The 23,426-nt window shown below is 40.3% G+C and overlaps 1 protein-coding gene across 2 annotated transcripts in view; it reads left to right on the forward strand.

Moving 5' to 3' along the window:
• The first annotated feature begins 4,900 nt into the window (after window positions 1–4,900).
• The window catches only part of uba7 (ubiquitin-like modifier activating enzyme 7), a 34,306-nt gene continuing 15,780 nt past the window's right edge, over window positions 4,901–23,426 (forward strand). For both annotated transcript variants that reach the window (XM_020628998.3, XM_020628999.3), the window contains exons 1-21: window positions 4,901–5,066; window positions 5,155–5,323; window positions 5,933–6,067; window positions 6,181–6,287; window positions 6,377–6,467; window positions 6,815–6,947; window positions 7,161–7,258; window positions 7,467–7,616; window positions 7,760–7,921; window positions 8,054–8,158; window positions 8,260–8,340; window positions 8,817–8,972; window positions 9,512–9,677; window positions 9,776–9,972; window positions 10,137–10,201; window positions 12,066–12,276; window positions 13,904–13,978; window positions 15,282–15,483; window positions 15,588–15,679; window positions 17,627–17,719; window positions 19,601–19,792. In XM_020628998.3, coding sequence (XP_020484654.2) covers window positions 5,017–5,066; window positions 5,155–5,323; window positions 5,933–6,067; window positions 6,181–6,287; window positions 6,377–6,467; window positions 6,815–6,947; window positions 7,161–7,258; window positions 7,467–7,616; window positions 7,760–7,921; window positions 8,054–8,158; window positions 8,260–8,340; window positions 8,817–8,972; window positions 9,512–9,677; window positions 9,776–9,972; window positions 10,137–10,201; window positions 12,066–12,276; window positions 13,904–13,978; window positions 15,282–15,483; window positions 15,588–15,679; window positions 17,627–17,719; window positions 19,601–19,792 — 2,730 coding nt within the window. In that variant the 5' untranslated portion in view covers window positions 4,901–5,016. The remainder of the gene's footprint in view (window positions 5,067–5,154; window positions 5,324–5,932; window positions 6,068–6,180; window positions 6,288–6,376; window positions 6,468–6,814; window positions 6,948–7,160; window positions 7,259–7,466; window positions 7,617–7,759; window positions 7,922–8,053; window positions 8,159–8,259; window positions 8,341–8,816; window positions 8,973–9,511; window positions 9,678–9,775; window positions 9,973–10,136; window positions 10,202–12,065; window positions 12,277–13,903; window positions 13,979–15,281; window positions 15,484–15,587; window positions 15,680–17,626; window positions 17,720–19,600; window positions 19,793–23,426) is intronic.

Raw genomic sequence — 23,426 nt, forward strand, 5'->3', positions numbered from 1 at the left:
TCCCTCAGACCCCATGTCTGTTTCAGACTGTATGTAAGTACAAGCAGTCTTAATTTCCTTAAATTCATAACGACAACTGTGCTGGTTTTAAAATTTCACCAATAAATGTACTTTGTGACTCCACCAACTCTTTCCAATAACATTAATGTATCTGAGGGCAGTGATGAATTCTTATAAACGGGACGCAAACAGAGCAGGATGTTCAGCGTCATCAGGTAATTCAACACAGCTAGCAACTTTCTGCCACCACTTGGGCTCCACCCACAAAATACGCCATCACTGTGTACAAATAAGAAAACAGTTTATAGTCTATACTCTATAGGAAAAAAAACCCAGATAAAATGTACCCCTTTGTCCACAGAGGGCGCCAAACTTGAAACAAACAGAGTTCTTCACAGGAGCTGGTTGATTGAAGGCAGTGTGAGTGTGATGAAAGATTTGAAAGGTTTTGTAGTACTTTCAGTGACTACTTAAAGATAAAGATAAAGATAAAGATAAACTTTATTGATCCCCGTGGGGGAAATTTGTGCATTACAGCAGCTCCAGAAAAACAGGGGACGGGAATATACTTATTGAAAATAAAAAATAGTAGTTAAAAACAGATCAAACATATTTACATAATTTAAATAAAAAATAAAAAATAAAAAATAAAATAAAAATACAATAATGTAAAATGACACAGTAACTTGTTCTTAAAAAAAACACACACAGTGTGTAGCATGAGGTGGTGATGTTGTTTAAGAGTCCGATTAAACAGTCTGACTGCAGATGGGATGAACGACCTGCAGTTGTGTTCTGTCTTGCAGGGTGGGTGTCTCAGTCTGCTGCTGAAGGAGCTGCTCAGGGCCCCCACAGTGTCATGCAGGGGGTGAGAGGGGTTGTCCATGATGGATGTCAGCTTCACTAACATCATCCTCTCACCCACCTCCTCTACAGAGTCCAGAGGACAGTCCAAGACAGAACTGGCCCTCCTGACCAGTATGTTCAGTCTCTTTCTGTCTCTCTCTGTGCTCCCTCCTCCCCAGCAGACCACTGCATAGAAAAGTGCAGACGCCACCACAGTGTCATAAAAAGTCTGTAGCAGAGTCAGTCTGGGGTGACTTCCTGCGGAAGTCAATCACCATCTCCTTTGTCTTGCTGGCGTTGAGCTGAAGGTGGTTGAGCTACTTGATACTTGATATACTTGATGCATCATCAAATATAATATCGATTATTTTAGTCTGACAATGAACTGCTGATTTGATTATATTCACTTGAACTCTATCGCCAATAAAATATTTAAACTTTGATGAAAATAGATAAATAGTAAATAAGATTATTAATATAATAAATTATAATGATGGCAACCGATTACAATAGCTCATTCATTTATGCATTATTTCCCCATAAAACAATTTGACCATAATGCCATAAACAGCAGAGATAATCTGCATTATACAATTAGCATATGTAGGCATAATTATTTTTCCGATGACAACGTTTCCAAATAAAAAAATCTCAACAAATATCTCACATTACAATCAAAACCTTAGAGTTCACCGAATTAACCATATCTAAGTTTTCTTCTGATTTTGGCCCAAATATGTCTTTAGATTAACACGTGTGCTTGGCTACCCTATACAAATAGTCACCCCCAATAACTCATCATTACAGGACTTCATTTATATAAATTAGATTTATTTTTATTAACATTTTGCAAAACAAATTGAAACTAGCAATAGCGATAGCAGTGCCAATTAAGGTAGTAGCTATTGCAATACATTCAACTAAACAAACTGATTACTAGTTGTTAGATATTAAACTGTTCCACTGACTTTTATTTGCTCACTCAACGATCATGTTAAGATTTATTTTGAAAGTCTTGGACCGAAACAGCTGTCGTCACTGTGACGTACTTGACTCTGATATTCCTCAAGTTGTTGCTGCCCTGTCAAGCCTCGCCCGCAACAAGGAAGTATAAAACATTGCGAAATCTGCCCACTTCAAAAGTCTCCTCCTCGTGTCTTCCCCACTAGTCATAGGCTATATATTTCATATCTTCATATGTAACTCTTTTCCACTCTCTGGCGTATCTGTGTTAAACTAGTGGGAAAACTTTCTCATAGTCAGTGTGAAAACAGACCTGTTCTTTCTACGCCTGATGGATTTCTGCCAGAATCGCATTACTTTCAGATGAGGAATTAAGTTTATCTTCAACTATAGGCAACTCCAGCCAGGAAGATATGACAAGAATGCGTTCACCCTCAGCACAGGCCACCCCATGTAAAGTTCATAACGTGACCTTAAACGGCTACCAAAAAAAACAACAACCCAAAACAACATCACTTACATCCAAGATAAAAAAAAATATATAGCCTAAGATCACTCAAATAGGCAGTGAAGCCATGACTTATCAAGGTGGATTCTGTCATCACTAAATGTGCAAAATAAACGTTTTGCTCAAAACAACGAAGCATGCTATAGATCAAAAAGTTAAAGATCTAAAAGTTCAGTAATAAAAGCATATTCCTGGAAAGGGATATGTACCTTTAGTGTCATCTTCCCACTTTGACTGTTCAATACCCCTACATACACAGATCCAGAGTCAGTCAGGTTACAACTACCACTTTAATTGGCACAGTAGAAGCAAAAAGTTGCATTTCACAGAAGATGTTTTGTTTTGCGCTAACCCGCTGTCACTGAGCGTCGTGGGAGAGATTAAACAGACTGCCAGAGTTAAGGACGTCACATCCAGTAAAGTTCACATCCATCCATTCACTGAATGTCTCAAGTGACAGGGGCAAAACAAACATGCACTGGAATTTGGCCATGCACCTTATATTTAGATTTTGTCCATACAAGGAACATTTCATGTTGCCTCAAGTATCTCCCAAGTTGTCGGCCGTATTACTGTCTCATGTTATTTTTCCAAAAATAGTTTTAAAGAAAAATTGAGCAAAACAAAAAAAGATCACTTTGCACAGGTTTTGTCTCTGTGCATAAGAACAATGAAATATTTCATTCATTGGGATTATTAAATACAGTAAGCAAGTAAGCAAGGGACCAATATTTAATTAAAAATGAAAAATCATCTTGGACTTAAGTTCGCTCCAATTTTTTTTTTTTGGAATTATTTTATCAAGATTCAGCAGACATTGTCTAAAGTCTATGCTATGTACACAATCTTTATTATTATTTTTTTAAATGGTGATGATGTCAGCAGGAAACCATAAAATGTGCACAACAAAAGCAAAAACAAATAAACAAAAACAATCAAAAAAACAACACAAAGCATTAGCAAAGACACGATACAATAATGCAGACAAAGACAATGAAATGAGATACGATGAAAGTCAAGTAGTAACTTTTTCATGTTCAGGTATAGGGTATTAGAATTTGTGTGTGGCAGTGTGATGCATTGAAGTGAGGAGCTGAGTGGCTGAGTCTTTACAAACAATAATGAATGATGACGAATAAATCATTGAATCAACCGTCAACACTGTGAAACATTGACTGGCCTACTGACCATTGTAATATTTGTCATCGGTCAGTAGCCTAAATCAGGAGGATGTGTTTACAGTAATTGTAGGCAAGTGATTTTTGTTGCTGATTGAGAAACTTGCACACATCTTTTTGTTGTTTCATCTTTTTCACCTGAGAGAGGACAGTGAGGAAAGAACCGTCCCTCATTGTAGGATTCAGGTAAAGCAAACACAGCATTTAGCTTACAATAACTTTATGCTCATATTTGGAGAGCTTTTGTTTACTATATATGACAATCTAAGCAGTTAGCACGCCAATGCTAGTACATTTAGCCAAAAAGGTATGGTTTTTAAAATGGCTAGATGAGCGTTGCCTTTAAATATATCTGACAGAATGGAGAAATATTTCAGAAGGACAGAAAAAAAGACAAACAAGAAATAGTTGGAGAGTCATTACTCCAGCTATTAAATTCATTTTAATTTATTCAGTTATCCAGTCTAATTAACAGCTTGTTTGCTTTGTGTTTTGTCAAGCAGAGCTGTAACTTCAAGCTATGTCTGGATACTGAATCTGATTGTTGTCTCACAGACTAGTGATCTTTTTTGCCTTCTTACTGCCTCAACTTGATACGTAACCATGAATCATTTCTGGTCACTCCTTAGCTTGCCTTGCTTTGTGGTTTCGTATGGAAGATTTTTTTTATTGTTGTTGTTATGGGTCACAATTCACTGACCGAGATTGTCCAAAAGAATGGCAAACACGTCAAGCAATAATGCAGGGGGGGTTTAGCATAGTTTTTGTCACTGTTGAAAGGTCCCCTATACTTGTTGTTTTTTCAGGACATTTAAAAGTAATTTCATGAAAATAGTTATTTGTTTGTGACTTGACTTTCCCACTATGAAGTCCAGCTTTTAAGAAGTCTGTCCTTGTTTGTCTATGAAGAAAACCCCCAGAGAAAGCTCCCCTTACTCAACAGATATTTGTGAAAACAGTTACCCGATGACATCCTCTGCACATATCATTCTGCAATACTCTAAGTAGCTCAGGTTATAATTGCCAGAGTATATTTTTTAGAAATGTAGGACTATACGTTTTTTACACAAGATCATAATAGGCCTAAAAAGTGGGTTTCTAAATTGTGTATCTTTGACACCTCTGATGTTATAGGCTACTTTAAACACGTCTTGTGTTCAAAAAGACCTGGCAAAGCTTTCTACAATAATAAAAAAAAACAAAAAACGAGATAATGGTCACTCCAATATGGACACTTTTATCTCAAACTGGTTGTGAGCAGCACTGATTGTTGATTTTAACAACTGCTTCGTTTTAAATCTAGACTGTTGTCCTGTGTCGCCATCTAGTGGCCTGAACAGGAAATGACGACCCCTCTGAAACTCCAGTAACCCCACTCCTGAAACGAAAGTGAAAAACGTATGATACCATATTACGGTTTGTTACACCCAGTTTCACGTCTGTTCCTGGTTTGATAAATCCGGTTGATCCAGCTGATCCGTCATTAAACTGCGCATTGAGTCAGTTAACTGAACGCCAAACATGTCCGGCAGAACTGATGATATAGATGAAGGATTGTACTCCAGACAGCTGTAAGTACTGCCTGTACAAACTGAAAAGGTGTCATTTACCTGTGTTTGGCTGCTGGCCCACATATCATCTTGTTGTTCGACCCTACAGGTATGTTCTGGGTCCCGAGGCCATGCGCCGGATGGGCACAGCTGACGTCCTCATTGCGGGAATGCGCGGTCTTGGAGTGGAAATAGCAAAAAATGTGATTTTGTCCGGAGTGAAGTCTGTCACCATCCAGGACGAGGGTCAGACGGTTTGGTCTGACCTGTCCTCCCAGGTAGCCTACTACTGTAAAAATTTAAATAAATCAATAAAGTCATATTTTGGCAGTAATATAGCCTTTATTTCGTCACTTACATACGTTACAGGGGTTTAACAACTTCATGTTAGAGCAACAACAGCCAGCCAAACTTTATAAGTATTATCCTAAGTTGTATTCTGACTATTGCTTGCCTTATTTCAGCCTTTAAATAAGCAGTAGGGTACAATACGTGTCCTAAATGTGAATAATTTTGGTTAAAAGTAAAACAAACAAAAAAAAGGGCCCATATTGGGCATGATTGAATAAGTCAGTTTACTTTCTATTTTGTTTTTTTTGGGACCCACATCCCCCTGATGCTTTTAAAATGTAGCAAATATTTTTCCATAAAGGAATTCTTAGGCAGCTGACAAATCTCAGAAGATAGTTAGAGGTTTTGATGTTTAATTCCGGACCTTGGAAACAGCTGCTGATATAACATTCACATTTACAGCATTGACAGAAAACACAAACATTTGCTGAAAAATCCCGTGTGATGCTGTCAAACGCAGCAGAACAATCAAGTAGCTGGGCCGTGAGTTCAGATTGTTCTTATCGTTCAACCTGATACTTAATTTTTTTAAACAGTTTTTCCTGAAGGAGTCCGATCTTGGTCAGAACCGTGCAACATGTTCCCTTCAACAGCTGTCTGCCTTAAACCCACATGTGTATGTGAACGCTCATACTGGACCGCTGGATGAGGACTTCCTTCTGAAATTCCAGGTATGCCTACTTTGCTTAAGAACCTAAATGTGAAACTCAAAAATCCAAGTGGAGTTTTTTAGAGGAAAAACACATAATTTATATTGATAAGGAGTGGGACTGTCTTTTTTCAGGTGGTGGTCCTGACTGAGTCCTCACTGGAGGATCAGAAGCGTTTTGGTCAGCTTTGTCATTTACATCGAATCAAGTTAATCGTAGCAGACACTAAAGGTCTCTGTGGGTAAGTTGGCACAGAAACAGTCCAACGTTGATTTAACATACTTGTTCATACATGGATAATTAAATGACAATCTTATGTTTCATTTGCAGTCAGTTATTCTGTGACTTTGGGGAGGACTTTGAGGTCACGGACAAGGATGGGGAAGTGCCCATAACAGCAATGATCCAAAGTATCTCACAGGTATGACCTCCAGTTTGTGTTATGATTCTAGTGTTATTAAAGCTCATTTTACATGTGTAGCTATCCTTTTTTAAAACCTGCTCATCCTGTTCAGACTTGTGCTGAGTTACGCTAACAACAACAGATATTTGATTCAAACTGTATGTCTCAGGGATTATGAAAGTGTAAATATGGTGTATTCATGCAGGAAAACATTCAAATGGCCCACACGACTCTCTCACCTTTCTTGATTCAATTGTAAACGATCCCCTAATCCACTTATCTTTGACAGGTTGTAGAGCTTATTTGAATATTATTGCTAAAATATTTCTTTCAAATCTGACAGAATCAGTATGACTCTGTTTCAGGGTAATCCCGGTGTGGTGCTCTGCCCAGATGACAAGAGTCATGGATTGTCTGATGGCTCGAAGGTTATATTCTCTGGAGTTCAAGGCATGACAGAGCTCAACTCCATGAGCCCTGTGGAGATCAAAGTCCGAGGTTAGTGTCATGATTCCTGTGTATCTTTACAGCTTCTTTCCTCGGCTGTTTAGTTTTGGAACTGTGTAGTCGTGAGCCTCACTCCAGCACTTAATTTATCACTTAACGTATTCATCATTCCAAGGAGCATCCCAATCCAGAACACTTTAAGAGTTGTCATAAGAATGTATTTTTGTTTCACAATTGGTATGCCATTGTGGTCTCTATCACCAGGCCCATATTCCTTCAGCATCTGTGACACCTCTGCCTTCTCTGAGTATGAACGGGGTGGAGTAGTAACTGAGTTTAAACTACCTTGTATGCTTCATTTTGTGAGTATCATCTCTCCCTCCGACATAAAATGTACTGAACCTGTTCAATGTTTAAAAAACTCTTTAAAATAATCCCAACCTGATCTCTATGTGTTTATATTGTTGTTTTTGTAAAGCAATTTGTAACACTGGGTTACAAGAAGTGTGCCATATAAATGTTGACTATTATTATTTCATAAGATCACGATAACTACAAATTCAATTGCAGAAACCCCTGAGCGAGGCACTGTTGGACCACGAGCTACTGGTCATGAATGACTATGGGAAAGTTTCCAGGCACCACACCCTGCACTTGGCTTTTCAAGCCCTGCACAGCTTTGTGAACACAGAACAGAGACTCCCTCGTCCTCGATCTGAGGTTTGTGAAGGTCACAGGGTGTCATTCAATACAGTTCACATAATAAGCAGTATAATACGTGGATAAAGACAATGAAACTAGTTAACCATGCTATAGTGTTGCAGTATGATCATAGAAACAGTAACTGGACTTGATACTTGCAGTCAGATGCAGAAGCCCTGCTTGCCACAGTGAGAGAGCTGAATACAGTGGCACAGGTGGAGCTGGATGAAGCGGCTGTGAGAAACTTGTCCTACACAGCACAGGGGGACCTGGCTCCTGTCTGTGCTTTCATTGGAGGCCTTGCTGCTCATGAAGTTATTAAGGTGAGGAAAGGGGTTGAGTATAACACCACTATTGTTACTTTGTGTATGTTTCTAATATGTGACTAAGCTCTTACACAAGAGTATATTTGACTAAATGAACCTTTCTCGGTGCTTTCAATAACGCTCCTGCAGGCAAGTAGCAGGAAATTTACGCCTCTCCAGCAGTGGTTTTATTTTGATGCTCTGGAGTGCCTCCCTGAAGAGGAGGACCAACTGGCTGAGTGCTCCTTTTCAGCAGTATGTTTATCCATTCCTTGATTTAAGTTCACATATTTCAACCAGTAACAGTCAACAGGCCTTAGACGCACCTTCAACAATTTCCTTTCCCTCTCTTGCAGAAAGGCACGAGGTACGACGGGCAGATTGCCGTGTTTGGCTCGGCCTTTCAGGAGAAGCTTGAGAGGCAGAAGTACTTCCTGGTGAGGGCAGGTTTGATTTGTGTCCAGCAGGGGGCACACACACCCTGCACTGGAATGCATGGTGTGTGTTTTTCTTTGCTCATGTCTGGTGTTGATGATGGCACATGCAGGAAACGGCTGCGATTCCAGGCCGCATTTCCTGCCAGCTTTGACCTATTGGTGAACATAGGTCGTTCAGCAGCGCCAAGCCCTTTCTCTGTTTCCTTTGATAGTGTTACTTTTACTGTTGTTTACTGGCTGCTGGTGTGAGAGAGATTGTAGGCATTTGTTTCTTTTAACACATCCTAAAGCTGCAAGCAAAGTGTCGGGATGGGAAACAAGGAATGCACACCGATAGATAAAATATATTCTGCTACATTGCATACGTTTATTTAGCCTTCAAAATGTAGATTTAATTTGATCATAATCACTTGCATTGCGTTAGCTATTATGCACTTTAGTCTCACCTCACACTCTCTCTGTTGTTATTTTCAAAGGTTGGAGCAGGTGCTATTGGCTGTGAGCTCCTTAAAAACTTTGCCCTCATTGGTCTGGGTGCAGGAGAAGAAGGACACATCACTGTAACAGACATGGACTTCATTGAAAGATCCAATTTGAACCGACAGTTCCTCTTCAGGTCTCAGGATATCGGGGTGAGAAAAACACACAGGGCAGTATATCACCACCTCCTCTCTCACCTGCCATCAGAGCTCGCTGATTCTTGTTTGCCCTGGTTAAGTGGAAGGGTCAGAGGGCTTCACTAATGGGACACGTGGGGGTGAAGGTATTGTGTCAGTGTGAGGTAGCTAGCTCAGATTACACACAGCAGCCATGTTCCTTTACAGCTCTTATGCAGTTGACTTTAGGAGAATACCAGAGAGTTGATCTCCTACCAGTGTCTAAACATCTCATGCAACATAATTGACTGCAGTATGTTGACAACCAAGATTTTTAAGAGGAATGTGCTGATTCTACTGTGTGTCAGGGAAACAGTCAGAGTATAGTGCATTAACAGTAGAGTATGCATTAAGTCTCTTCTCTATATTTGAATAATTTTTAAGGAACAATTTTCCTAGAAAGATATGATAACAAATCTGATTATTGATTTCATTAATTTCCACTCAACCTGTCTTTTCCATCATTTTTATCACTCAGAAAAAAATGAAAATTGACATACTTAACCTTCAAACAGAAACCAAAATCAGAGGTTGCAGCCAAAGCAGTGCGAGAGATGAACCCGCAGGTGAAAATCACTGCGCACCAGAATCGTCTGGACGCCGATAGTGAAGGAGTGTATGATTACAACTTCTTCATGGGTCTTGATGGAGTGGCAGCAGCCCTTGATAATTTGGAAGCTAGTGAGGACATTCTCTTTGTCACATAAAATGCAGTTCACTTTACCATAGTGATTACACCAAAGCCTCTTAAGTGTTAAACCCTTTTTTTTTCTGCCCAGGGGTCTATCTAGATGAACGCTGCGTTCAGCACCATAAACCACTGCTGGAGGGAGGAACTCTGGGAAGTCAGGGTCATACTCTGGTGGTCGTGCCCAACCTGACGGAGTCTTACGGGCCGGCTACTTCTAATTCTGAAAACTCCATCCCACTGTGCACTCTCAAGAACTTCCCTCATCGCATTGAACACACCCTGCAGGTACTATGAACCTCTGATTAAGTCTGGTAATACAAGATAGTAATAGAGTATACAAGATTTTGTTTGTTTTCCGTGTCACTCAGTTTAACCCTTCGTTAAGTCATTCTATTACTGATTGTGGTTGGTGGGGGCTTTGCACTAATTGAGCTCTACTCTCATTTCAGTGGGCCAGGGACCAGTTTGAAGGTCTTTTCAAACACACACCAGAAAATGTGAATCTTTTCCTGGGGTGAGATATAATGTCACCATCATATGATTGATCGTTTTCCACAAGAAGTGGGGTCTGTTGCAAATCGTGAGAAACTACATCCAACATCGTGCTACCAGTCTGCTGGCACTTAATGACCACTATTTCTCATTTTACAGAGCTATTCTGCTGTCGTACAAAGCATTCCAGCAAACCTACAAAAGTTAATGAAGTGGCTCAGGCTCATTATTTCGTTTTTTAAACAGGAAAACATGTGGTTGGCTTTAAGCAGTAAACCCTTGTAAAAATTTCATAAACAGTCTCTCTCTTGCCAAGGCTGTACTCTGAGATGTATTTACAACAGCTGTATTTTCTACAAATAAAATATAAAGTGTCTTAACTAATTAGGGCCTGTCTGCTTAAGAAACATCATCTGAAAGGAAAAAACAGTGATAACTAACATATCAAGGGCTTTGTCAGAGACTATTATGGCACATTCATTTGAATTCTCTTTTGAATCTCTCCCTTTGAGGTATAGCAACACTGCAAACAATGTCATGAGACTAAAAAAGCTATGTTTATTACAAAGCTTTGAACTAATTATAATGTAACAGTATGTCAGTGACAGATTTGAGCCCGCAGGCACAGACCTTGTCTGCGCTTTGAGCCTCTGAGCCCCCCTAATCGGGCCATGTTTTCAGATGTTCCTCTGTTTGTTTATGTGGGATGTCACGTTATCACTTTACATTGTTAAGTAATTTTAGAGCAAAAATCATGCCACACAGCTTGAACCGTTTCTTACATTACACTGTGCAAACATCTATGAATAATCTATGTTCATGAGAATTACATACACATCAGAGTTCTCTTTGTAGTGCACTAATATCAAACCCTCCTGGAAACTTTGATGAGGCACTTCAGCGAAACTACAGTCAAAGAATTGTTAAGTGTTGGTTAATAAGGCTGTGGAAAGTAAGGGGAACACTTGTTATGCTATGCTCCCAACTGTACCGCCCTTTGCACAACTATGACTCAAAAGATTCCTGTTTTTTTTTTTAATGAAAGTAATGCAGAGTCAGAGTTTTTCCAGAGTGCATGGATATGTTGGATGAGCTGGCAAATGATAACGGTGCAATCACTTTTCAGATGTTTGGTAGAGCGTTGCACTGACCAGCATACTCCAAGCTTACTAAACACTTCATTTCCTGTTAGTACACAGCCAAGCGTCCTAACCATTCCCTCTGAGTCACCAACAAGACTACTCCCTAATTTACAAAGATCTGTTTAGTCATGCTCCTCTGTGCTTGATACATCCAAATATGTTTCCATGATGACTTGATCTTGTGTCACTTTCCAGGACCATTTTTTTTTTCCTCCACAAAATTCCACTGTAGCAAAAAAGGTGATAGTTAAAACTTCTGTTTTGAAAGTTAGACAATAAGATTTTAAAATGATACTTAGCCTGCCTTGTCTTTTTCTAAATCCACTGGGGAGCGTCAGTAGCTCAGTTTGTAGGGACTTGGGTTGTGAACCGGAGGGATGCCGGTTCAAGTCATGGTGCGGACCTAATCTGGAAGTTGGTCTGGTAGCTGGAGAGGTGCCAGATCACTTCCTGAGCACTGCTGAAGTGCCCTTGAGCAAGGCACCAAACCCCCCTCCACCAGCTCAGGAGCGCCTGCTGTGGGCAGCTCCGTCACTCTGACATCTCTCCATTAGTGCATGTCCATAGGATCCTGTTTGTTTATGTGTATATTTCAGACTATGTGTTTGTTGCATGATTCAAAAAAACAGAATCAGTGTAAAAACAGAATTTCCCCTTGTGGGGATCAATAAAGTAAATCTTCTTCTTGTTCTGATTATCACCTTGTTTATGTTCTGTATATAACCACTTTAATGTTTCTGACAGAGATGCTGGGTTTGTTGAGAGGACTCTTGGCCGTGGAGACTGTGAGGCCCTGGAGGTCCTTGGGGGGGTCTGGAGCAGCCTTGAGGTCATTACAGCTGGAGGACAACGTCCAATGAACTGGGAAGACTGTGTGAGCTGGGCACGCTGCCAATGGGAGACCCTTTTCAAAAATGACATACGCCAGCTTCTTCACTGTTTCCCTGCTGATCAGGTAAAATTGATTCAACTCGCCCGTAAAGCTAAATAACTTAAAGTTGTAGTTTATCTTTAAAGACATAGGGGGGCACTGTTGTTTATGTAAGGTCATTGCTTACCAATCACTTAAATGCTGCACTGTGGCATTAGCACAAAAGGAATATCAGTGAGGGAGTGTCTAATTTTCCCACTTTACTTCATGGAGTAATGCATCATATCTCCCCAGGGCTTAAAGACCACGTTTAGCTTTGTTTGAAATCTGACCCGCTGAAATCTTTGCTGATAAATATCTCTGAGCGGCTCTGAGGGTTTGTAATCTGGTGAGGCATGCAGCCAGAATGATGTCACATGTTGCTGTCACACCTGGGGGGGGGGGGGGGGGGGGGGGGGGGATGTGCAGGGATCAGATTCAACCCAAACGGACCCTCACTAACGCCATTCCCAGTGCAGCAACTGGATGTTCCTGACATCATTTAAAGTTCCTGTTGAAATTCCTCTCACAAAGAATGGCTGTCTTCATTTTCTGTCTGCTTAAATATTTAAGGTTGGGGCTCTGCCTCCCCTGTTTAGTTTCTGAGAAAAAACATGAAAATACTTTTATAATTAGTAGCAGTTGTAAATAAATCCAAAATGTTACATAACATGTTTGTTTAGCCTTGTAGGCCGTAGAGAAACTGTGGCAGTGACATTTCTTAGCTTCTCCTTTTTCTTCTCTTTGTTCCAAACGTCTATGCGAGCGTTTGGTTTTTTTATTGTCCACTTAGAGGGTCACTTTCAACCACAAACTTTCTGTGGAATTTTGATATGCAGGCTAAAGTCAGTTAACGGTCACAAACCGTGTCACAGAGTATGGGTACACCAGAATAACAGATCACCACATAATTGACATAACAGTCACTTTGCTTGGTGTGTGTGTGTGTGTGTGTGTGTGTGTGTGTGTGTGTGTGTGTGTGTGTGTGTGTGTGGGGGTGGGGGGTGTGTGTGTGTGTGTGTGTGTGTGTGTGTTTTTTCAAACTTTGACACCCTGGAACAATAAATGGATTGGAAACAAAAACATCTTCACCTTACATAGCTCATAGTTTAAGTTTATTAAAAAATAAGAAAAGTACACTGAAACAAATGGAGATACAAGATTAATCAAATAAAAGTATTCATTTTAAGATTCTTTTGTCCCTTTTTTCTATCATAGGGCTTTAATCTATAAGAACACAGATTCTTAATCTCAGGGGCAGATGAAAGTATTTTTTGATGCCACATTTCTGCCCCAAATCATTAAGAAAACTATGTGGGAAAAAGTCAAATGTTGTTGATGCCTTTGGGGCTGCAGGGAATAGTGGCACCAGCAGTGGGAGACCTTCTTTCGCAGCATTTGGACCATTTGGCGACATCAAAGGTCTCAGCCCCTTTGTTCCTTTATCAGACTTACAAATTGTGTTGTCAGCAGAGAGCTGATAACAATATTAGCGTGGCTGTGTCTGGGAAGGTTGGGGGTCTCCTGCTGTGTCACCTAAATGAAGGACTTAGTGATGTTCATCAAAAACATTAATATGAAATGTTTTATGGAGTAAGGTCAATTTTTAGTAATTTTCTTTGAAGAAAATAAACGTTTCCAACTGCTGATTATTATGATGTGCTCTCTTTAGATGACAGCTACTGGTCTACCCTTCTGGTCTGGATCCAAGAGGTGCCCTCGCCCGCTGGCCTTTGACCCGGACAGTGTGAGTAGCGTCTGGTCCCCTGCCTGATTCAGGTGTAATTCTAACATCTGCATCCTAAAGCAGTGGACAGGAATGACAGAAAGATGCCCCAGTACTTGTTGATGACCCCTCACATTCCTTCTTTATCTGCTGCTGACACTGTGCTCTTCCTCTCTCTGACTGTATACTGCATTCTTATCTGAGCTGTGAATGTCATTTCACCTGAAGATAGACAATGAAAAGCAGATAATAATCTGACCTCCACACATGTTAACATCACTGATAACAAAGTTGATTTCTAAAAAAAATCCCTCATGCTGCGTAATGTAAGATGTAATTAACAGATGCAGCCCTTATTTAACCCTCATATGCTGACTTTAAAGTTTCTTGTTGCCTTTCCATTTTTCTGTGTTGTTGTCATCTTATCTCTTACAAGCTTCCAACTTTGTCAGACAATGTACTCCAATGTATAACAAGATCTCAAACGACAGTCAGTGCCAGTTTGCACTAGAAAGGTCAAGTGAAAAGGAGAATACAGAGTAGTTTTACTATTGTACCTGTGTGGTGTTGAAATCAGTTTCTTTTGCTTTGGTCGTATGAGCTTTCATATTTTTGGCCTGTTTTCAGAACCCCTTTTATTCTCAAAATAACTTACATAACATGTTTGTTTGTCCTCATAAACAGTAGATAAGCTCCATTCACTTCTCTTTCTGCTGCCTATATGAGAGTTGTGTTTTTGTGTGTATCTTTTTGAATGTCATTTTTGACCACAAACTTTCTAAAGACCTCTGATAAGTCCGCTAATTTAAGTTTAAGGGTAATTACTGCTTAAGTAATGCCTGCAATTCTGACACAATACATTGTGCACAGTGAAAAAGTCAAACTGTTTATTATGTGGGTTGCTACTGTGGCTGCAGCAGTGACTGCTTTAAGATACGGTGAATGTCTTTGTATGTGTGAGAGTGAGAACAAAGTGATAGAGGAAGAAGAATCTTCTTTTAGTCATTTAGCCTTAGTTCACTCTTAATATCGTTTGGTCCCAATTTATTAATTTTACAATATTCCCACAACAGTTTTTCCTTCCTTAGGCACGACTTCTATAAGTACCCAGATCTGTCCTTACATTAAAAAAGGAACACACATGCTTTCATATTTTTCAATCACTAGTATGAAAATACAAAGGGGAAAATACAGGAGATCTTACAATGACACAATATCATTTAGGTTGGTCCATATTTAATATCTATAAAGATATTGTTTCCAGTGTTCAAAAATAACCCTAAGGATCATAATAAAAAGTTATATTTTCATTCTGTGTTTCCAGCCTTCCTGTATGGATTATGTTGTAGCAACAGCTAACCTGTATGGTCAGATCTACGGAATCACCGGAACAAGAGACTCAGCATCCATCAGAAACATCTTAGAGAAAGTCTCTGTACCAACTTTCACTCCGAAGTCCTCCGTCAAGATTCATCTCACTGACAAAGAGATGGAAGAGGACAAAGAAAAGGACAGGGATGATGCTGGTCAGTTATTTTCTACATCATACTTCTTCACTCTCTGCCTAGCTTGCTTTGTTTTACTCTCTCTCTCTCTCTCTCTCTCTCTCTCTCTCCCCACTCTGCACCAGAAAAAGCCCGACTTGAGGAGTTAAAGGAAAAGTTGGCCTCACTGGCTCTCAAAAGATCAGCCATGCAGATGTTCCCCATGGACTTTGAGAAGGTAGGGCAGGACTGAGTGACATCTCTGCTGCATACTCTGCAGAATCCACAGACAGACTGGCGGCTGAGCGTTAGCAGGGAGCTTCTCTTAAATCTATAGATGCCCCCCCCCCCCCCCCCCCCCCTAATCTTTGGGTCCTCAGTGACCCGAATCTGTGCTTCTTCTGAAAACATTGGTAGAACAGAGCTTGCTTTTATTCGGTGTTTGCTGCTGTAACATCTTGGAACTAAAACAAGTAATATTTCAGAAGTTAACATCCAAGCAGTAAGAACACATTTAGTCAGCTAGCTCATGTGGAACAGAATTAGTCCCATTTGGGTCTTTGTAAGAGGGCATTAGCACATTTTGGTGAAAAGCAGTGAATTTAACAACTTGAGACAGAGACATACTGTCCACAGGGTGTCAACTGTGTCTTTGAAGTGGCACACTTAGCCTGGCTTGTATTTCACCCCTCTATATTAGAGCATTGTTTTTACACCTTGCCACTGTCACTGTCTCTCCTTCACTATTTAACACAACCTCTCAACAAATAATCGTTTTCTGTCTGCACATTAAACCAGGTTTAACACTCAGTTGACATCTTAAAGTGTCTGTGTCTACATGCAGAGCAGCCAAGGCTATCTTTTTTTGGGAAGTTATCAATGAGTGTACACCAAACATGCTACTGGCCAGCTTATAAGGTTGTTCTATAAGGCTACAAAATGCACGATAATGAGACCAGAAGATGATGCATCAACAGAGTAAAACCTAGTCCATAGGGTCATTGATTTAATAGGTATGTAGAGCCAATCATTCTTTCTGAGTAAAGGGCGATAGACAAGCTTGCATTCAGCAGTGCTCCCCTGTGTCTAAGCTTCAACTGTCCTTCATGGAAACCTTTTTTAGAATAAAGGAGCAAGGCTGTGCATGTATGTTGGTTGTAGTAGTGTATAATTCGTCTGATATAAGCTTCTACAGAAATTGAAAAAATTGAAAGAATCTGGAAAGAAATCCAAGCAAAAATCAGGTGGATAAAAAAACAGCAAAAAACAAAAAAATAAAACTGAATTTCAAAGAACAATAAAACAGATACATAATCAATAGGTGTCAGCAAGAATATACAGATTTCAGTTTCTATGAAACATTTTAATTATGGATGTCTTTCCCCAAATATACATATTTTGTCCCATCCAATTATCTCCCAAAGGGAAATTCTTCCTTCTCTTCTGACTTCCAATTTACCTGTTGACCTATTGGCCCTCCAGTGAGATCTGTGAGTTCCTTGGAAAATTTTACATAGTAACGGAGTCATTAAAATTCTTGCCTTTGTAAGTCTTTTCTGTATCTTAATGAGTGTGGAGATGAAATCAAACCTCCTTGTGTCACAGTGACAGAATCTTTACTTCAGACATGCCGCAGACTGAACAAAGAGTAATAGGCAGTTCAGACAGGATGCTGTTGCTGTAGCTGCAGAGGTGACTGTAAGAAGAATTTGCAGCCTGAATGAGATTCTGTAGAACCATTCAATGACTCAGTAATGAAGGTGTATGAGGTAAGTTAGGCATATATCAAATGACATTTCAAAAAAAGAATGACATCCCTAAAGTACCCTGCAGCCCCTGCTCTTTATTTCCATCCCTTCATGCACAGGTCAGGCTGCAGATGGATGGAATGTGTGTAGGAGGTTTTTAGGTGCATCAGGTTGCTTGCTTGGAGCTTCCTCACACCCCCTAAAGGCATTGCTGAGTGACAGTCGCCTGTCTAGCCTTTGTAGAGCCGCACAGGCATGACCTCACGGCCCGCGACAATCACAACAGGAATTTGATTTCCAGCACATTCTGATGGGTTGACCAAGTCATGAGCACGAATGATGTGACACCGAAAGAGCCCTCAGAGAATATTGTGCATCAAGGTTTGATCATAGAATTGAATTCTAAACTCTGTTTTGCATCCATTTTTCCTGCACAGGATAATGACAGTAACTTCCACATGGACTACATCGTTGCAGCGTCTAACCTGAGAGCAGAGAACTACGACATCCCTGCAGCAGATCGGCTTGAGGTCAGCCTTTTTTAAATATGTGCATCATCTAATCAAATCTCTTCATGGGATATGAAATTAAGATAAGAAAATATAATCCTTTACTGATCCCCAGTGGGAAAATTCAAGTGATGCAGCAGTAAAAAGTCAAGAAGAAGAGCATGCATATGAGTGCAAATAAAATAAGAAAAGATAGAAATAATATGCTATATATTTACAACTATTGACTAGTAGTAAGTAAACTATACACCCATGAACTGCCAAGCGAAAATTCTCTACAGGCCGTTCAGATATGTTGTGCAGTGAGTGGCCAGTTATAGTTTAGGGGACAGGTTATGAGATAAAGAGACAATTATCAGATACATTAAGCAATAAATATAAAAAATAAGCAGGGAAATATCAGAGGGATGGAGCTGTGGTACACATTAGAAAACCTTGCAGACTGCTCCCCCCTCCCTTGGGGTCATGTTTTTAGTTGGTGCTGCACACACCTGCCCTACAGCCACAGAAGCAGCCTCCTCTCCTTTTGTTCCCGGGGCAGAACTAATCACAGCACTTTACCTGTCGCCTGGGAGGTGACACCTGAGCCACGTTGCTGCTGCAGACACACACACACACACACACACACACACACACACACACACACACACACACACACACACACACACACACACAGCCAAGACAGATGGAGGAGGAGGGGGAAGGGGTGGGTGCTGCTGAATGAGGGGAGACAAAAGAGGGTTACTCTTGTGGAATTAGACAGATTTCAACATGTTTCTTGTTGTTTGGGAAAAGCCTTACTTTTCTTGTCATCTATCTTAATATAAAGGTTTTTCTCCAATGTGTTAAGCACACTTTGTCTTCACTTCAAAATATATAAATGCAATATTATATTATATGTCAGTGCCGGTATCCTGTAAACCAAACTATACCGAAAACCAGTACTCTATAGATTCTGTTAAGCAAGTCAAATTTCCATATTCAAAGTTTGACTCGAGCACAACAAAAATATCTGCAGCAAAATATACATGAAGCATTGAAAATGAGTGTTCTTCAGAATAACCCTGTCAGTACCATTTTATTGGATGCATTGATTGCTGATGCATTGTGTATGAAATTTATTTTATTGAAGCAGATAAACCATATTTTTAATACTTTTTTAGGTTACTTGATCCATAGCATTGCATCATTTGTTAAAGCCTGGAGACACATTTGGTTTGTAAAAGCTTAGAATTCAAAGTCACTTTTCAGTGCAGCTTTGAAATTAGTTGCCCTAAATGCACAATAAATTCAATTGTAAATACATTTTAATCTGCATCACCAGGACAAGCAACAATATACAATTGCTTGAATTTGCTTTAATGATATAAATACATATTTGAGATTTGCCTCATCCTTAAATGAACAACTTTCGTATCATTTTGAATGCAGGGCTCTTTCTTGTAATGCAGTTTTTTGTACGTTGTAGAATGACTCGGTATATGATCCACAATTCTACAGTTTAATTTAGCAGATGATGATAGAATAGAATAGAATAGAATTACTTTATTGATCCCAAACTGGGAGACTGTGGAAATAATGTCTAAAGAGCCGTACATCTGAGAGTAAGCACAACAAAAGCAAGGATCTAGACAGGTGGAAAGAACGGCAGTACGTGCCAAGAAACAGCTCCAAGTCCAATCGGACACAGGTGCTGATGTGCAGTTCACAGAGGCAATGCACAGAGTGTATTTAAGTAGATTTTAATACTTCTTACACAACTAAATGATTTCGATCTAAAGTAACTGAACAAAGAAATGAAGTCAAATAAATCTGTAAAACTGAGTTGTTATCTAAGTAAAGATGACCTGCTGAACATTTAAAACATGAACTTAGTGAACTCTCCTGTGTCTCCTCCAAAAGAGTAAGCGCATTGCTGGAAGGATCATCCCGGCCATAGCTACCACCACCGCTGCAGTGGCGGGTCTGATGTGCCTGGAGCTGTACAAACTGGTGCAGGGTCACCAGAAGATCACCTCCTACCGCACGGCTTACTTCACCCTGGCTGTTCAGTACTTTGTGATGTCCCAGCCAAGCCCGCCCCCGCATTTCAAAGTGAGTAACAGCTCTGTGCACCCACACTGAAATTCAGTACCTGAGTAACGCTCTTTATACAGCCTGACAGACTCTTACTGTATATACATTTATTATTAAAGTCTGCCTACTTTGGGGGTAAATCTGTATGCTCCTTTGTAAATTTACACCCTTCCTCTCTGGCTGGAGAGCATTAAAGTCATGAATGAGTGCTCTCAGGACAAGAGGCAACAGCAAACTGTCAATCTCAAGCATATAAACCAAGTCTTTAGCTATAGCTCAGTGTAATCCTCAGGGCACCTCGGTGCAGGTAAAGCACAAACACGTCTACGTCTGCTTCTGTGTTTGCACAAATTAAGTGAACTCAAAGCTGCCATATTTTAAAGAAAAAGCACAGGAGATTATTCTCCTTTGACAGACTCCTTTTAGGATCAAATCCAACCGAACGTTTGAGGTTACCAGGTTTGTGAGGTCATACTGGGTTCTTTATGCTGTATGAGTCAAGCTTTATAACAAAAACAGAGCTTGGCTACACGAAAGATTTAAAAGCCAAGCAACTCTATTGGTCACATTTTAGGTCAAAGCTGTGAGGATATGATGTGAAATAATTCTGCTGCCTCCTTTAAGGCCAAAATCCTCAGTACCTCACGTCTAGAGGGTATCATATATTGGAGCTGCCCTCTCCAGCTTTCCCCATCAGAGCATTGAGCCCCTGACAGACAGGGGTCACTGGGGGTCACAGTGAGTGGGGTAACTGTGTCCTGTGGGACGTGAGGGTCCTCTGACAGGGAGCTGTGAGACAGTGGAGGCCTGGTTTCAGCTTTGGTTACAGACAGAAATGCTGCAGCTGCATTAAAACCTGCTGTGATGACAGAGGCAGCTGTGACTTTCTGTGCAGTTCTAAAGTTCCATGCATGCCCTCGTCCCTGCAAACAAAGACCACAATGTTCTCACAGTTGTTGCTTGGTGAATTTGGTGAAAGTGTTTGCACATACTTCATATCCTTTTTTTTCTCCTCTCCTCTAAATTTTTCCCACAACCAAAGAAAAAAGGCTTGGCTAAGGTTCAGGGTCAGGAATTTTAGGGTTAGGGACAAAATCCTGGAAAATTGAATGCCAGTACGTACTAGTTAATGTGGAACACGTGTGATTTAACTCTCTAAAACACTTGTGCTGACTGCAAGGGTGAGAGAGAGAGATAGTGTGCTGCCAAACCTTCAGCTGTCTGAGCTAGAGATGCTCTGATGTATCCTTGTCTGAAAAACGTGTAGCCTTGCAGTTGATTTTCTTTTCTCAAACTAATTCTCCTTTCTCTATGTAGAATATAATCCACATAATTCAATGCTCTTTCATTCTTAATATGGATGCAAACATTGATTTGCCGAGACATGGCATTAGTTGGATCAGCTTAAAGAACACTATGTGATTATGAAAGTGGGTATTTTAGGTCCTTATAAAACTGATATTCTGCCTTTTATATAAAAAAAACATTATTTGATTTTTTTCAACCGTTAAATTACAATATTACCCCAGCGTATCTGTTATCACATAAAAACGTGTGCTGAATGCATGTGTGCAATCATATTGTAGTCAAGTTCCAAGTTCTCTACACATTTCTGGTCATAAACCTCGTATTACACACACAATGTGCATTGTCTCCTATGATGATGAGTATTGCTTGTCAGTCTTAGTACATTTTTAGCTTGCAGTCAAAGGCACTTTACATGAATATGAATATGTAAATATAAGTGATTTAAAACATCAGATATTCACCTGCCTCAATGATAGGGATAAAAGCAGAAAACAAAGGCAGCAGACCTGTTAATATTCTCTTATCTCCCTAATCTGTCCAACATGAGAGAAGGTTTTATTACTCAGCCTTTGAAGCAACAGCAGACGTGCAGCTGTTTAATATCACTGATCAGACATGCTGTATTAAGAGCTCAGCTTACCTCTGCAATGACTTCTTCAACCTCTACGCTCATGAGATCAGTCTCAGTTCATTAATATCACGTAACAACACTGAAATCTCTCTGGTTGTACTGGTGGCCCCCTCCAGTCCATCCATCCATTATCTTAACCGCTTTTTCCGGCTGTCATTGGGTTAAAGTCGGGGTAGACCCTGGACTGGTCAACAATCAATCACAGGGTTGACATATAGAGACAGAAAACCAGCAACACTCACCTTTACACCTATGGGCAATTTAGAGTCACCAATTGACCTAACAAGCATGTTTTTGGACTGTGGGATTACCCGGACGGAACCCACACATACACGGGGAGAACATGCAAACTCCACACAGAGAGGCCCTCTCCAATGGGGATTTGAAATCCACTCCTTAAATGTTGTACTTTTAGATATAATTTCACAGCACCAGCAGAAGTTCTATTGTCTACTGGCCATTTCAACACAACTCTGAATATACAGTGTACTCTCAGTACTCTCAGGCTCTTAAACGACTGTATTTGATTGCTCCCTCTCGTGTGATACTCGCCCCTTTCCAGAAATTGTTGCTTTAAAGCAGCTGTTTCCCAAAATAGGAAGTCCCCTCTGGCTTTCCCTCTGCTGCTGCTATTCTCTGTATGGAGGCAGAAATATGTAAACAAACGGGAGGCTGGCCTTCTCTGCTCAACAATGCGATGCTTTAGTATAGTTTTCCCTTCTTGTATTTATTCTCTGTGGTTTTAGGGGACGAGGCGCAGGCCATTAAAGGAGGAGGCTTTTCCAGCAAGTTCACAGATATGAATCTCTCTAAAACGGCTAGAAATGTCATCACAAAAACATGTATGTTCTCAACATGATGTATTTATAAAGACTTCCTTTTTCTTGATTGTACACTGTCAACTCTTTTGGTATCTTTTTTTTCTACTTTGACTAAACAGTATGGAAGAAGCTATTTTGTAAGAAGGAGTAAGTTCACTTTTGATCATAGACAGTGCAGATAGTGCATGTCTTGTTGCAGAGAACAACCTCAGAAGATACGAACGGATATTAAAAGAGCAATGTAGATTAATGAACGTCGTACTTCTGCAGCTGCATCTGAGCTGTATCTTAGTAGAGCAGAGAAACATCCTCGAGGCCGGGACAGAGGAGGACGTGTTGCAGCTGGGTTTTAAATAGCTCCATCTTAACCCCTCCAGCAGCTCGCTTGACTCTCTGCTCCAGCGTATGTATGCTGTCTTTACTTGTCTGCTAGACTGCCTGCTGGATGTGTGCCATGCAGTTACTCCCTCTTCCATGTCTTTGCACACATCCTCCACACCCTGGCCTTAAATGCGTGCCCTTTCACGCTCCCTTGTTGCCCCTGTTCCCCGGCATGCCCTTTCGGTCTTTAATTGAATTAGCAGGCTCCTGATTTCAAGAAAGCCACTCCAAGGTCGATGCTCAAACTGGTTTCTTTGTTAATTGCCTGCAGAAATGAGGACCGTTTCCTGCCTTGACAGGAAACTGTGTATTGAAACCAGATTTCCCAGTGAGAGCTGCGTGATCTCACAGAAGGATAGAGGGAATTTTTTTGTTCACTTGTTGCAGCGTCTGTTTTTAATAACTTCCACTGACAACTTGCTTTGTATTTTTTTGTATGAAATCATTTAGAGAAATGGATGTTTCAACTTCTCCAGGCTGGATAAGTTTGTTTTTCAACATCAGTAGGCAC

This window comes from Labrus bergylta, chromosome 5 (genome assembly GCF_963930695.1).
Source record: "Labrus bergylta chromosome 5, fLabBer1.1, whole genome shotgun sequence".
Classification (NCBI taxonomy): Eukaryota; Metazoa; Chordata; class Actinopteri; order Labriformes; family Labridae; genus Labrus; species Labrus bergylta.